This window comes from Nerophis ophidion, linkage group LG08, assembly GCF_033978795.1.
Source record: "Nerophis ophidion isolate RoL-2023_Sa linkage group LG08, RoL_Noph_v1.0, whole genome shotgun sequence".
Taxonomy (NCBI): Eukaryota; Metazoa; Chordata; class Actinopteri; order Syngnathiformes; family Syngnathidae; genus Nerophis; species Nerophis ophidion.
The window spans coordinates 27,626,743-27,641,545 of NC_084618.1; the positions used below are offsets into that span (position 1 = coordinate 27,626,743).

General features: G+C 39.3%; 1 protein-coding gene across 2 annotated transcripts in view; it reads right to left on the bottom strand.

Annotated features, from left to right (window-relative positions):
* Nucleotides 1-14,803, bottom strand: part of tnfrsfa (tumor necrosis factor receptor superfamily, member a) — a 137,762-nt gene that overhangs the window by 71,621 nt on the left and 51,338 nt on the right. Inside the window, exon 1 of one of the 2 annotated variants that reach the window (XM_061908181.1) lies at nt 11,797-12,029. The exons of the other annotated variant lie outside the window; for it this stretch is intronic. Within the exon in view, the coding sequence (XP_061764165.1) occupies nt 11,797-11,829 (33 nt within the window). The 5' untranslated portion in view covers nt 11,830-12,029. Of the gene's footprint in view, nt 1-11,796; nt 12,030-14,803 lie in introns of those variants that run through there. 2 annotated transcript variants of the gene reach the window in all.

Sequence of the window (14,803 nt, forward strand, 5' to 3'; positions counted from 1 at the left end):
TTTATTAATTGTAAACTGTTATGCAGACAGTTCTAAAATTTGGCTGACCACAGCCAGCCACAACACTATAAGATTGGCTACTTTCAATTAATTTAGTAAATGTGGAAATTACTAAATTATTATAGCTTTTTGTTATTACAAATGCACTCTTTTTTTAAAGATATAAGTGATAAACGCTTATTTAGTGAAATTAAAAAGAAATCTAAAACTGCATTAATGTACATAAATTAAAAATACTTCAATAATCGATTTTTAATAAAAACATAGCTCCTGAATCGTAATCGTAATCGAATCGTGAGGTGGCCAAAGATTCCCACCTCTATTTGTTACATTTATCGTTGCCAAACATTGTCTGCTGTACAATAGGGGTGTAACGATTAATCCACCGCATCAGTTTATATTCCTAGGACTCAACTACATCAGTCTGTGCTTGGCAAATTGGCCTCCCGGAACGCAATAAAAACGAACAATCAATTGATTTTATCGATGCTAGGGAAAAGAAAACATTGGATTAAAAAACGGCAGACTTTATATGAACTTTAGCAACTTTTAACGATAAGTACTTCAAACGTTACTGAAGTCTGTCATCGCCACGCGCCATTAGGTAATCAAAACAAAGAATGGCAGATACCTAAGGTGGCAGCAAAAGGTCACAAACTAATGCAAACACCGCAAGACTCCAACATAAAGCCATAGCTACAACACGATCGCAAAAGCCACAAAAAAACGCAAACGCCACAACACAACTTTAATCTACTAAGGACGTGATTGACACAACGGAAGTGACCGCGCACAAGTTTCGTCGACGGACCGAGTGGCTAAAGTGGAAAGTTGAAAACGGTGAAGTGAGCATATTGAAAAAAAGTAGTTATGACTAAAATGTGGTCACGCTTCACTTTTCCAAGTTTGTTCATTATAGCGTTTTTCAGCCACTTGATCTGTCGCAAACTTGGAACACTGTCCCCGTTCATTTGGCTGTGTTTTGGCTTAAAGTTGCTGTTATGACGTTTGAATTTGTTGTGGCTTTTGCAATCGTGTTATAGGTGAAAGTTGGTGTGTTGTGGCTTTATGTGGTTGTGTTGTGGCGTTTCCTGGCCACTGTACAGTAGCTATTCCTTAAAAATAAAAGCAGTAACAGGTTAAACCACTGTTTATTCAACCTGAAAAGATGTGGTTGCACTTTATTCGAATGAGATGTAAATGCATCGGGTATTAATTGTTGTTTACTTGTTTGAATCCATAATTATTTTATACCTAGTTTCCTTACAAAAAATAACAGTAATATAGGAAACTTTATCAACAATGTCCAGTATCCAGTATTTATTTCACAGTCACACTAATGGATTTATTTTGATTAAAAAGGGAGTGAATCAATTTCAACTCACTGAATCGTTTTGAATCGTATCGTTCAAAATAAACTAACATAGTCCCTTAATCGTACCAGCAACTTAAAATTATGATTGGAATTGAAACCACAACACAACTTTAATTTACTAAACACGTGATGGACACAACGGAAGTGAAACTGAAGGAGTTTCACCGACGGAAGTGGCTAATGCGGAAAGTTGAAAACGGTGTAATGAGCATACTGAAAAAAAATGTCGTCCAACTTTGTTCATTATAGCGTTTTTAACATTCCGCTTCAGTCACTTGATCTGTCGCAAACTTGATCCACTGTCAGTCTTTTGTTGTCTTTTGGCTTTAAGTTGTTATGGCGTTTGAACTTGTTGTGGCTTTTGCAATCGTGTTATAGCTGAAAGTTTTTGTGTTGTGGCATCATGTGGTTGTGTTGTGGCGTTTGTTGTGACTTTTCCTGGCCACCGTACAGTAGCTATTCATTAAAATGAGAGCAGTAACAGGTCAAACCACTGTTTATTCAACCTGAAGATATGTAAGTTGATCTTTATTCAAATGAGATGTAAATTGCAGGAATGTACGAAACTTCACCAACAATGTTCAGTATTCAGTATTTATTTCACAGTAAGGAACGAATGATTTATTTTTATAAAAAAATTTGTGAATCAATTTCAACTCACTGAATCGTTTCGAATCGTATCGTTCCAAATAAACCAACATCGTCCCTGAATCGTAACGGCAACTTCAAACAATGATTCGAATTGAATCTTTGAAGCAAATTGTTACACAATCGTGATCTATGTTAGGATTCAGTCATTGCTCATCCGTATGTCACAATGCACGCATTGGTTATTAGCTAAAATAGTTTGTCACCACAGCCAAGCCTGGTCCACTGTCACCTCCTTTGTGTCTTTATGTTGTGTTTTGGCTTAAAGTTGCTATGTTATGGCGATTGAACAGCTGAAAGCTGTTGTGTTGTGGCTTGATGTAGTTGTGTTGTGGCGTTTGTTGTGACTTTTCCTGGCCACCGTACAGTAGCTACTTGAGATTGAGACGTTTATTGACATCTTAAAGAATTGAATCCACGTAATGCTTTACAAAGGCAAATGGATAGCACAAAAAGCTTGTTTCCATTTTGGACAATTAAATATTCATCAAATTCGATACATTCAATAATAAAAGATATATAACCTCTAACATCTATATAAAAATTACATTAAAAAATACTTATTAAAATGAGGAGTAACAGGTCAAACCACTGTTTATTCAACCTGAAAAGATGTAAGTTTCACTTTATTCAAATGAGATGTAAATGCATCGGCTATTTGTTGTTGTTTGTATCCATTAAACATTTATACGAAGTTCCCTTACAAAAAATAACAGGAATATATGAAACTTAATCAACATTGTGGTATCCAGTATTTATTTCACAGTCACACTGATTTATTTTTATTAAAAAGTTAATGAATCAATTTCAACTGAATGAATCGTTAAGAATCGTATCATTCAAAATAAACTAATATCGTCCCTGAATCATATCGGCAACTTCAAATAATGATCTGAATTGATTTGTTGAAACAAATCGTCACACAATTTTTACAATCATTCAGTCATTGCTCATTTCTTTGTCGCTATTAGCTAAAATAATTTGTCACTACAGCGAGAAGTGGCTCGTTATCGACATTTGTTCGTAGACGTCATGATTAAAGTCAGCGTTTTGTTATGCAGACCATAAAACCAGTGATTGGTCCGCTTTTAGTACGTTATTTCCAGTCTACCCGACTTGTTCGGAGGACTTGTTGCCCACTTTTGCTTATTTAATACTTGTTTTATAAATTCCTGTAAGCAGTGAACAAGCTGAATGGTCCGTGAATGTTAAGGTTGACTCCAGCGAACACACCACTCCTAGCGTTTAGATGCGGAATTCATAATATTACTAGTAAAGTGTGTCGCTATTAGCTAAAATAATTTGTCACTACAGCCAGAAGTGGCTCGTTATCGACATTTGTTCTTAGACGTCGTGATTAAAGTCAGCGTTTTGTCATGCAGACAGCAAAATCAGGGATTGGTCCGCTTTTAGTACATTATTTCCCGTCTACCTGACTTGTTCAGAGGGCTTGTTGCCCACTTTTGCTAATTAAATTCACTTTGTATAAATTCCCGTAAGCAGCGAACAAGCTGAGTGGTCTGAATGTTAAGGTTGACTCCCGTGAACACACCAACCCTAGCGTTTAGGTGCGGAATTAATAATATTACTACTAGTAAAGTGTGTTGCTATTACCTAAAATAATGTCACTACAGCCAAAAGTGGCTCGGTATTGACATTTGTTCGTAGACGTCGTGATTAAAGTCAGCGTTTTGTTACGCAGACCATAAAAGCAGTGATTGGTCCGCTTTTAGTACGTTATTTCCCATCTCCCCGACTTGTTCAGAGCGCTTGTTGCCCACTTTTGATAATCTAATTCCCGTTGTATAAATTCCCGTAAGCAGCGAACAAGCTGAATAGTCTGTGAATGTTAAGGTTGACTCCTGGGAACACACCAACCCTAACGTTTAGGTACGGAATTCATAATATTACTACCAGTAAAGTTTGTCGCTATTAGCTAAAATAATTTGTCAATACATCCAGAAGTGGCTCGTTATCGACATTAGTTCGTAGACGTCATGATTAAAGTCAGCGTTTTGTTACGAAGACCGTAAAATAAGTCATTGGTCCGCATTTAGTATGTTATTTCCCGTCTACCCAACTTGTTCAGAGGAATTGTTGCCCACTTTTGCTAATTTAACTCCCGTTGTATAAATTCCCTTAAGCAGCAAACAAGCTGGTTGCTCACAGAGTTGACTCCCGGGAACACACCGCCCCCAGCGATTAGGTGCGGAATTCATAATATTACTACTAGTAAAGTTTGTCGCTATTAGCTAAAATCATTTTTCACTACATCCAGAAGTGGCTCGTTATTGACATTTGTTCGTAGACGTCATGATTAAAGTCAGCGTTTTGTTACGCAGACCGTAAAATAAGTGATTGGTCCGCGTTTAGTACGTTATTTCCCGTCTACCCGACTTGTTCAGAGGAATTGTTGCCCACTTTTGCAAATTTAACTCCCGTTGTATAAATTCCCTTAAGCAGCAAACAAGCTGGTTGCTCACAGAGTTGACTCCCGGGAACACACCGCCCCCAGCCTTTAGGTGAGGAATTCATAATATTAATACCAGTAAAGCTCAATGTCAACATAAAATAAAATACAGAAGGAAATACAACACAGGATGGGAAAATGCTTAGTCCAGTAATAAACAATAACAACCTAAACATCACCTCAAGAGTTGAGGTACTACTAACTAGACCAGTGGTTCTCAAATGGGGGTTCGCATACCACTGGGGGTACTTGAAGGTATGCCAAGAGGTACGCGAGATTTTTTTTTTAATATTCTAAAAAATAGCAACAATTCAACAATCCTTTATAAATATAATTATTGAATAATACTTCAACAGAATATGAATGTAAGTTCATATACTGTGAAAAAAATACAACAATGCAGTGTTGACAGCTAGATTTTTTTGTGGACATGTTCCATAAATATTGATGTTTAAAGGCCTACTGAAACCCACTACTACCGACCACGCAGTCTGACAGTTTATATATCAATGATGAAATATTAACATTGCAACACATGCCAATCCGGCCTTTTTAGTTTACTAATTTGCAATTTAAAAATTCTCCAGAGTTTCTTGTTGAAAACGTCGTGGAATGATGACGCGTACGCGTGACGTCACTGACCGTCAGGAAATAATAGCAGCTGCACAACTCGCGGCTCAAAGTCATCTGCTTTAACCGCATAATTACACAGTATTTTGGACATCTGTGTTGCTGAATCTTTTGCAATTTGTTCATTTAATAATGGAGACTATAAAAAACAATGCTGTTGGTGGAATGCGGTGTATTGCAGCTGTCTTTAGCACCGAAACACTGACGATGTTTCTTTGTTTGTTGTGAAGTGGAGCGGTCAAGCAAACATGTTTTCTCTACGTCAACCAGCATGTTTTTGGAAGGGGAAATTGTGATATATATCTTACCGGAGAAATCATTGGATTATTCGTCGTCCTGCAGCAGCGGCAGCTGTGAGCTTGGCTCCTCGGCTTCTCTCTGAGACACTTTGTGTTCACCGCAGCCATCTGACCTCGAGGTAAGTCTTTACAATCTTACAATCTTAAAAATCTCACTAAAACACTCTTCCAGAATTATCCTAGTAAATGTGTCTAATTACATCTGAAACGCTCACACTGTCGTCGCCCGGAGCCGTCGCTTTTTTTTCTTCTATTCCTTCACTATCAATATCCTAATCCACAAATCTTTCATATTCGCTCAAATTAATGGGGAAATTGTCTCTTTCTCGGTCCAAATTGCTCTTACTGCTGGTGGCTCCCATTAAAAACAACGTAAATATGTGTGGAGCCCTGCAACCAGTGACGTCACGCGCACATACTTCCGGTACAGGCAGGGCTTTTCTATTAGCGACCAAAAGTTGCAAACTTTATCGTCGATGTTCTCTACTAAATCCTTTCAGCAAAAATATGGCAATATCGCGAAATGATCAAGTATGACACATAGAATGGACCTGCTATTCCCGTTTAAATAAGAAAATCTCATTTCGGTAGGCCTTTAAGATTTATTTTTTTGTGAAGAAATGTTTAGAATTAATAAGTTCATGACTCCAGATGGATTGATGAATTTTGGGGATTGTAATAGAATTACAATCCCCAAAGATTACAATCCCCAAAGAGGGCACTTTAAGTTGATGATTATTTCTATGTGTAGAAATCTTTATTTATAATTGAATCACTTGTTTATTTTTCAACAAGTTTTTAGTTATTTTTATATCTTTTTTTCCAAATAGTTCAAGAAAGACCACTTTAAATTAGCAATATTTTGCACTGTTATACAATTTAATGAATCAGAAACTGATGACAGTGCTGTATTTAACTTCTTTATCTCTTTTTTCAACCAAAAATGCTTTGCTCTGATTAGAGCAGTGGTTCTTAACCTTGTTGGAGGAACCGAACCCCACCAGTTTCATATGCGCATTCACCGAACCCTTCTTTAGTGAAAAATAAAAAAACATTTTTTTTTTTAATTCGGGGCAAAGTTACCGTATTTTTGGACTATATAAGTTGCAGTTTTTTTCATAGTTTGGCCGGTGGTGTGATTTATACTCAGGAGCGACTTATGTGTGAAGTTAACACATTATCGTAAAATATCAAATAATATTAATCTCATTCACGTAAGAGACTAGACGTATAAGATTTCATGGGATTTATGGATTAGGAGTGACAGATTGTTTGGTAAACGTGTAGCATGTTCTATATGTTATAGTTATTTGAATGACTCTTACCATAATATGTTACGTTAACATACCAGGCACCTTCTCAGTTGGTTATTTATGCCTCATATAACGTTAATTTATTCAGCCTGTTGTTCACTATTCTTTATTTATTTTAAATTACCTTTCAAATATCTATTCTTGGTGTTGGGTTTCTTCAAATAAATTTCCCCCAAAAATGCGACTTATACTCCAGTGCGACTTATATATGTTTTTTCCCTTCTTTATCATGCATTTTCGGCAGGTGCGACTTATACTCTGGAAAATATGGTAGTTCACAGCTCATGAAAAACAATATTTTTTTGTTACTGGCATTGTAAGTGGGCAAAAAATCACTTATATTAGAAAATAATCTCATGGAAATGACAGCTGTCATTTGATTATAATAATAAAGCATTTACTTTGTTATTTAGTCAGGTTTGGGACAGGTGTCCACTGAATGCTCAAGGAGTTTTTGCGTTTGCTCACGCATATGGAAAATTAGAGGGAACATTGTTTGAAAGTATCTATAATACGCTGATCGGGAGAAGTTTTTATTTAGACAATGAGTCAGGTGTGTCTTGACCTTTGCCGAACCCCTGAGGCCGACTCACCTAACCCCTAGGGTTTGATCGAACCAGGGGCGGAGCTAGAGGGGAGGCCGGGGTAGCACTAGACCCCCCAGGTGCCACCCCAGATGATTGACATATCGCGGCACCGCATGTCTTGTCGGAAGGAGCCAGTTGCATTTTTAAATCAGTGAAGCCTATTGACTGCTAAGTCCCTCCTGTACAGTAGTTGGCGCTATGTACCACAAAGCGTTGCGAGCCACGTTCATTAGAAGAAGAATCGCCACTGAAGAAGAGGAAGATTTGAACTGGAGTCGGTCATCGTTGCTGGAGACCGGAGAGCCGGAGATCAACGAAGTTACAAAGAAAAAGAAGGATAACATTCTCGTCGTAAAGTAAGTTTTACGGTGGTGTCCTAATGAGTCACTGTTTAAAATAACTTTTGCAGGTATAAGTTTTTTTTTTCTACAAGCAGAGAGCCACGGCATCAAGGTGCGCAGTCCCTGAACCCGAAGAGTGCAGCTTTCTTAAATGAGGAGCCTCTGTTTGCCTTTGCACAGACCTTTGAGTCAGACCTCAAACATGAATTTCATCAAACCAAGCGACTGCTAGACAGGAGAGTGAAAAGTGGATTAGACTTCGCTTGATTTTATTGCGTTTCTTGAGCCTTACAAAGAGGTTTTCCATGAGATATTCAGACTTTGCAAAATTGCTGTTGTTACTCCAGTCAGCACTGCTTCCTGTGAGACAAGCTGTTCTGCTTTATAACTGATTAAAACTCATCTCAGAACCACAATGGCTGATGACAGGTTAAGTCACCTTGGAACTCTCAGTATTGAGTCAAGGAGGGCACGTGCCCTCAACATGGATGACTTTGTGAAACATTTTGCGGCTTCTCACCATAACGATTATGCTTTTCTAAACCTTTTCTGAGAGAGAGAAAGAACTATGAATGTGTTGGTGCATTTTCACCATCTTTGTAAAAAAATTGTTATTATTATTATTAGTTCTTGAAAAATTGTTGCCAAGTTGTGTTTTACATTTTCTGCATTGTTGATAAACTGCAAATTATATATACAATGTACATTTCAACATTTGACACTCCGATTGCAATTGATAAGTCAAGAAAAAAATTCTGTGGACCCTGAAATAGCCTTGGCCACCCCAAGGATAAAAGTCTAGCTCCGCCACAAGGTTAAGAACCACTGGATTAGGGCAGTGGTTCTCAAATGGGGGAACGCGTACCCCTGGGGGTACTTGAAGGTATGCCAAGGGGTACGTGAGATTTTTTTTTTAAATAATTCTAAAAATAGCAACAATTCAAAAATCCTTTATAAATATATTTATTGAATAATACTTCAACAATATATGAATGTCGGTTCATAAACTGTGAAAAGAAATGTAACAATGCAATATTCAGTTTTGACAACTAGATTTTTTGTGGACATGTTCCATAAATATTGACGTTAAAGATTTATTTTTTCGTGAAGAAATGCTTAGAATTAGTTCATTAATTCAGATGGATCTCTATTACAATCCCCAAAGAGGGCACTTTAAGTTGATGATTACTTCTATATTTAGAAATCTTTATTTATAATTGAGTCAGTTGTTTATTTTTCAACAAGTTTTTAGTTATTTTTACATCTTTTTTTTCCCCTAATAGTTCAAGAAAGACCACTATAGATGAGCAATATTTTGCACTGTTATACAATTTAATAGATCAGAAACTGATGACATAGTGCAGGGGTCGGGAACCTTTTTGGCTGAGAGAGCCATGAAAGCCAAATATTTTAAAATGTATTTCTGAGAGCCATATCATATTTTTTAACACTGAATACAACTAAATGCGTGCAAACTATAAGTAAGACCAACATTTTTAGAGTACAATACGTCTCTAATTCTTTATAATAACATTGTTATTTCTTGAACAGGTGCAGTAGGAAAACGAATGGATGGATTAAAATGCATGAGAATGTTTTATATTTTGAACGTTATTTTCAACATCGTGATTACCAGCTAAATTATTCATTACTTTTTGTTTTAAGCAATCTCAGCTAAGATTTATCTGAGAGCCAGAAGCAGTTATCAAAAGAGCCACATCTGGCTCTAGAGCAGGGGTGTCAAACTCAAATACAGAGTGGGCCAAAATTTTAAACTGAACAAAGCCGCGGGCCAAGGTTGAACAAATTAACCTTTTGTTTATGTTGTGTTACAGTGCGGACGTTCTCCCTAAATTTGCTTGTCATTCTTGTTTAGTGTTGGTTCACAGTGTGGCGCATATTTGTAACAGTCTTAAAGTTGTTTATACGGCCACTCTCAGTGTTACCTGTATGGCTGTTGACCAAGCTTGCATTGCTTTGGCGTGTGTGTGTGTAAAAGCCACATATATCATGTGACTAGGCCGGCACGCTGTTTCTACGTAGAAAAAGCGGACGTGACGAAAGGTTTTAGAGGACGCTTGAGGCAGTACCTTTAAGGCACGCCCCCGATATTGTTGTCCAGGTGGGAATTGGGAGAAATTTGGGAGAATGGTTGCCCATTTACATTTGGAAATAAAATAACAACAAAGAATGAATAAAAAATTCAAGCCTTGAAGTAGCAAGTGAAAGTGCATGAATAAAACGTAAATTATTGCTCAGTTTGCTACACTGATTTGCTTTAACACTGAATATAGAACAAGCAACGCTTATAAGACTGAATAGTGCAGACTTAACTTTCACAAAACAAACGAAAAAACATCAATGGTATATTAAATACAATTTTACTAAAAAATTTAGTGCCCCTTTTCTATTTGCAGCCTTCTGAGGTAAATATCATTATTAACTTTTTCCACAAGCTGATAAATTTAAAAATAAAATAATGAGGTGAGCGTGATTGGGGGGCGGGGTTTGCTGGTAGCGTGGGGTGTATATTGAAACGTCCCGGAAGAGTTAGTGCTGCAAGGGCTTCTGAGTATTTGTTGTGTTGTGTTTATGTTGTGTTACGGTGCGGATGTTCTCCCGAAAGGGGTTTGTCATTCTTGTTTGGTGTGGGTTCACAGTGTGGCGCATATTTGTAACAGTGTTAAAGTTGTTTATACAGCCACCCTCAGCGTGACCTGTATGGCTATTGATCAAGTATGCCTTGCATTCAATTATGTGTGGGTATAGGCCACATATATTATGTGACTTGGCCGGCATGCTGTTTTGTATGAACGTGACGATAGGTTGAAGAAAACGCCAAAGGCAGTGCCTTTAAGGTACGCCCCCAATATTGTTGTCCGGGTGGAAATCGGGAAAAATTCGAAAGAATGGTTGCCCCGGGAGATTTTCGGGAGGGCCACTGAACTTCGGGAGTCTCCCAAGAAAATCTTTAGGGTTGGCAAGTATGCGATCCGTTGTGGTGAAGAAGGAGCTGAGCCGGAAGGCAAAGCTCTCAATTTACCGGTCGATCTACGTTCCCATCCTCACCTATGGTCATGAGCTTTGGGTCATGACCGAAAGGATAAGATCACGGGTACAAGCGGCCGAAATGAGTTTCCTCCGCCGTGTGGCGGGGCTCTCCCTTAGAGATAGGGTGAGAAGCTCTGCCATCCGCGAGGAACTCAAAGTAAAGCCGCTGCTCCTTCACATCGAGAGGAGCCAGATGAGGTGGTTCGGGCATCTGGTCAGGATGCCACCCGAACGCCTCCCTAGGGAGGTGTTTAGGGCACGTCCAACCGGTAGGAGGCCACGGGGAAGACCCAGGACACATTGGGAAGACTATGTCTCCCGGCTGGCCTGGGAACGCCTCGGGATCCCCCGGGAAGAGCTAGACGAAGTGGCTGGGGAGAGGGAAGTCTGGGTTTCCCTGCTTAGGCTGTTGCCCCCGCGACCCGACCTCGGATAAGCGGAAGATGATGGATGGATGGAAGTATGAGTATTAGCGGTGAACGTGGTGTTACAACGGCACCGCCGCTGTATAATACCGGCGGGCCAGATCTAATGTTAATTTGATATTGCCTCAAGGGCCAAATGAAAATACACGGCGGGCCAAATTTGGCCCGCGGGCCAGTTTGACACCCATGCTCTGGCGCCATAGGTTCCCTACCCCTGACATAGTGCCTTATTTTACTTCTTTATCTCTTTTTTTCAACCAAAAACGCTATGCCCTGATTAGGGGGTACTTGAATTTAAAAAAATGTTCACAACCTTTTTACATCACTGAAAAAAGGTTGAGAACCACTGAATATATAGACTACCAAAACAGCTTGCAATCATCAATAAATACACTGTTATATTATTAAAAAAATACAAAAGCACAAAAATACACACATATGGCGAGAGTGTACTTTTTGATTGTTACACACACTCACACCTTATCGAAGTGACACTTGTTATCGTTATTCATTTATGAATACACGCCCGTCCACTTAGTTCAAATGCCTTCCGTCGTCGCTTTTTACTGACATGCAAAGTGTATTTTTTTAAATTCATATGAGTATGACATTAATAAAAAAGTACGTCGACAAAAGTATTCGTAGAGGTTTACTCACACAGAGCTTGCCCAGTGTCGGCCCGGTGTTCATGCTGGAAACTTCGATAAGACACTTCAGCGTTAAATCTCCGAAATGAAACACGGAGTGAAATGGGGGGGAAGAAAAAAAAAAAAGAGAACAAAAAGTCAATCCGTCAGCGAAGTTGTGAATAAGTGTTAAAAGTTAAAGCAGAGAGCTGCTGCCGCACGGCTGAACTCTTACTAGCCTCGCATTCAACTAAACTGATTTGGTCTGTGTGTGGACTCTGTGCCCAGATGACGACGTCACTGAAATTTCGACCAATCACAGCGCACCAAACAAACCCGACTCGTTTATTAAAGACCTACTGAAACCCACTACTACCCACCACCTAGTCTGATAGTTTATATATCAATTATGAAATATTAACATTGCAACACATGCCAATACGGCCTTTTTAGTTTACTAAATTGCAATTTTAAATTTCCCGGGAGTTTCGTCTTCAAAATGTCGTGTACTGATGACGCGTACGCAAGACGTCACAGCTTTTAGGAAGTATGAGCGCTGCACACACACAGCTAAAAGTCGTCTGCTTTAACCGCATAATTACACAGTATTTTGGACATCTGTGTTGCTGAATCCTTTGCAATTTGTTCAATTAATAATGGAGAAGTCACAGTAGAAAGATGGAGTTGGGAAGCTTTAGCCTTTAGCCACACAAACACACGGTGATTCCTTGTTTAAAATTCACGGAGGTGAAACTTTACTATGGATCACAGCGAACATGGATCCCGACCGGATGTCAACCAGCAGGTTTCGGTGGGAAAATTGTGGTAAAAAGTCGCTTCTTACCGGAGATCAGCTGAGCTTGTGCCGTCCATAAAGCTGCCGTCGACTCCCCTGAGACATTAGCGTCAAGACACCCGTGGACGCACACCTCCGACTATCAGGTACTATTTAACTCACTAAAAACTCGCAACACAATAGAAATATAAGGGTATTCCCAGAATTATCCTAGTAAATGTGTCTAAAAACATTGGAATCCGTCCCAATGCAATCGCGTTTTTTTTTTAACTTATTTTTTTTAATCATTTTTTTCCCTAGTCCGTCACTATCAATATCCTCAAACACGAATCTTTCAACCTCGCTCAAATTAATGGGGAAATTGTCATTTTCTCGGTCCGAATAGCACTTTTTGTTGGAGGCTCTGTCACGCCAAATTTCTTCTCCCTACAACCCCCCCCCCCCCCATTTACTTCCGGGGTCATGATTAATACAGCCGTTTTGTTTTGTAGGGAGAAGAAATTTGGCGTAACAGAGCCTCCACACGTGTGACGTCATCTCTCCCATCCAAAGGCAAAACCCAATAACTCAATTTTGGTCAAAACTGAGCTGATAATAATTTTGGAGTTCATAGGTGATATGCTTTAGATTAGTGTTTGCGATATTGTAATTTGTTCCGTAAGTAAGCTGTTACGCGCATGGCAGGACCTAGCAACTACCACAGAACCGCGTAGATACAACAGAAACACCTAGTATCTCAAGGGACCAATCGGAGCTTCTTGGTCAGTCGCCTTATAGTCTTTAATGAGACATTTGCACGGATGGGGGCCGGCGGACAACTTGATTATGTGATATTATGGCACGAGGGGATATTTGGAAGATTGGCCCCGGACGTCGCAAGCACCTTCATTAAATGTATTGTTCTTGATTCTTCCCCTTGCATACTCTTTTGGGCAGATAACTGTGGAGGTCAAAATAAAAACACGGCTCTTGCCCAATGTGCAAACGCAGAATGGGGCCCACCCGAGATTGGCTATAGGCTATAGAGCCGGGGTCCACAACATTTTTGACCAGGGGGCCGCATTGGGTTAAAATAATTTGGCCGGGCTGTTTATATATATATATATATATATTTATATATATATATATATATATTCGATTGGAAAATGCATTTTTAGACAATATGATTCACATGAGCGGCTAGGAGACTCGGAGGGTAACAAGCAACAAGCAGTAGAAAATGGATTCGAAAGCATAGATTTAAAAAAAATTAAAATTAACTTGGGACTTCCCGCGGGCCAGATTTCGAACGCTGGCGGGCCGGACTTGGCCCGCGGGCCGTAGTTTGGGGACCCTTGCAATAGAGTGTGCTTTATCCGATTACTCCATTAATTGAACAAACTAATCAATAGATTACTCGAGTACTATGATAACTGATAGCTGCAGCCCAAATAATAACATATTTAAATTTGGGCTTTTGTACAAGGTCAGTGATAAGGTCAATGCGTGTACGCACACATAATCTCCCTTCAAGGTAAACCCCTGACGGGACTTTAGATAAAGCTTTTATCAGGTTTTGAAAAAAAAACATTCAAAAAATGTTTGTGTCAGCATTGTGATGATGAAATGGCATTTGTGTCTTTTTTTAAAGGTTAAGTTTACTTATCTAAGCAAGCAATTTACTGTGATTAATCATGTTTATTACAAATTAAAAGTGTGGCTAAACTTCCATCCATTTCCTACCGCTTGTCCCGTTTAGGTTGGCGGGGGGTGCTGGAGCCCATCTCAGCTTCATTCGGGCCTTCGGAAGGCGGCGTACACCCTGGACAAGTCGCCACCTCATCGCAGGGCCAACACAGATAGACAACACACAGTTTCTAAAACCAATTTGAAATGTGGACTCTCAGACCACAGAACACTTTTCCACTTTGCATCAGTCCATCTCAGATGAGCTCGGGCCCAGCGAAGCCGGCGGCGTTTCTGGGTGTTGTTGATAAATGGCTTTCGCTTTGCATAGTAGAGTTTTAACATGCACTTACAGATGTAGCGACAAACTGTAGTGACTGACAGTGGTCTTCTGAAGTGTTCCTCACCCCATGTGGTGATATCCTTTACACACTAATGTCAATTTTTGATGCAGTACCGCCCGTGTCCGCCCGTATTGTATTTACATAGTGAATTATGTTTTACATAGCGCTTTTCTCTAGTGACTCAAAGCGCTTTACATAGTGAGAACCCAATATCTAAGTTACATTTAAACCAA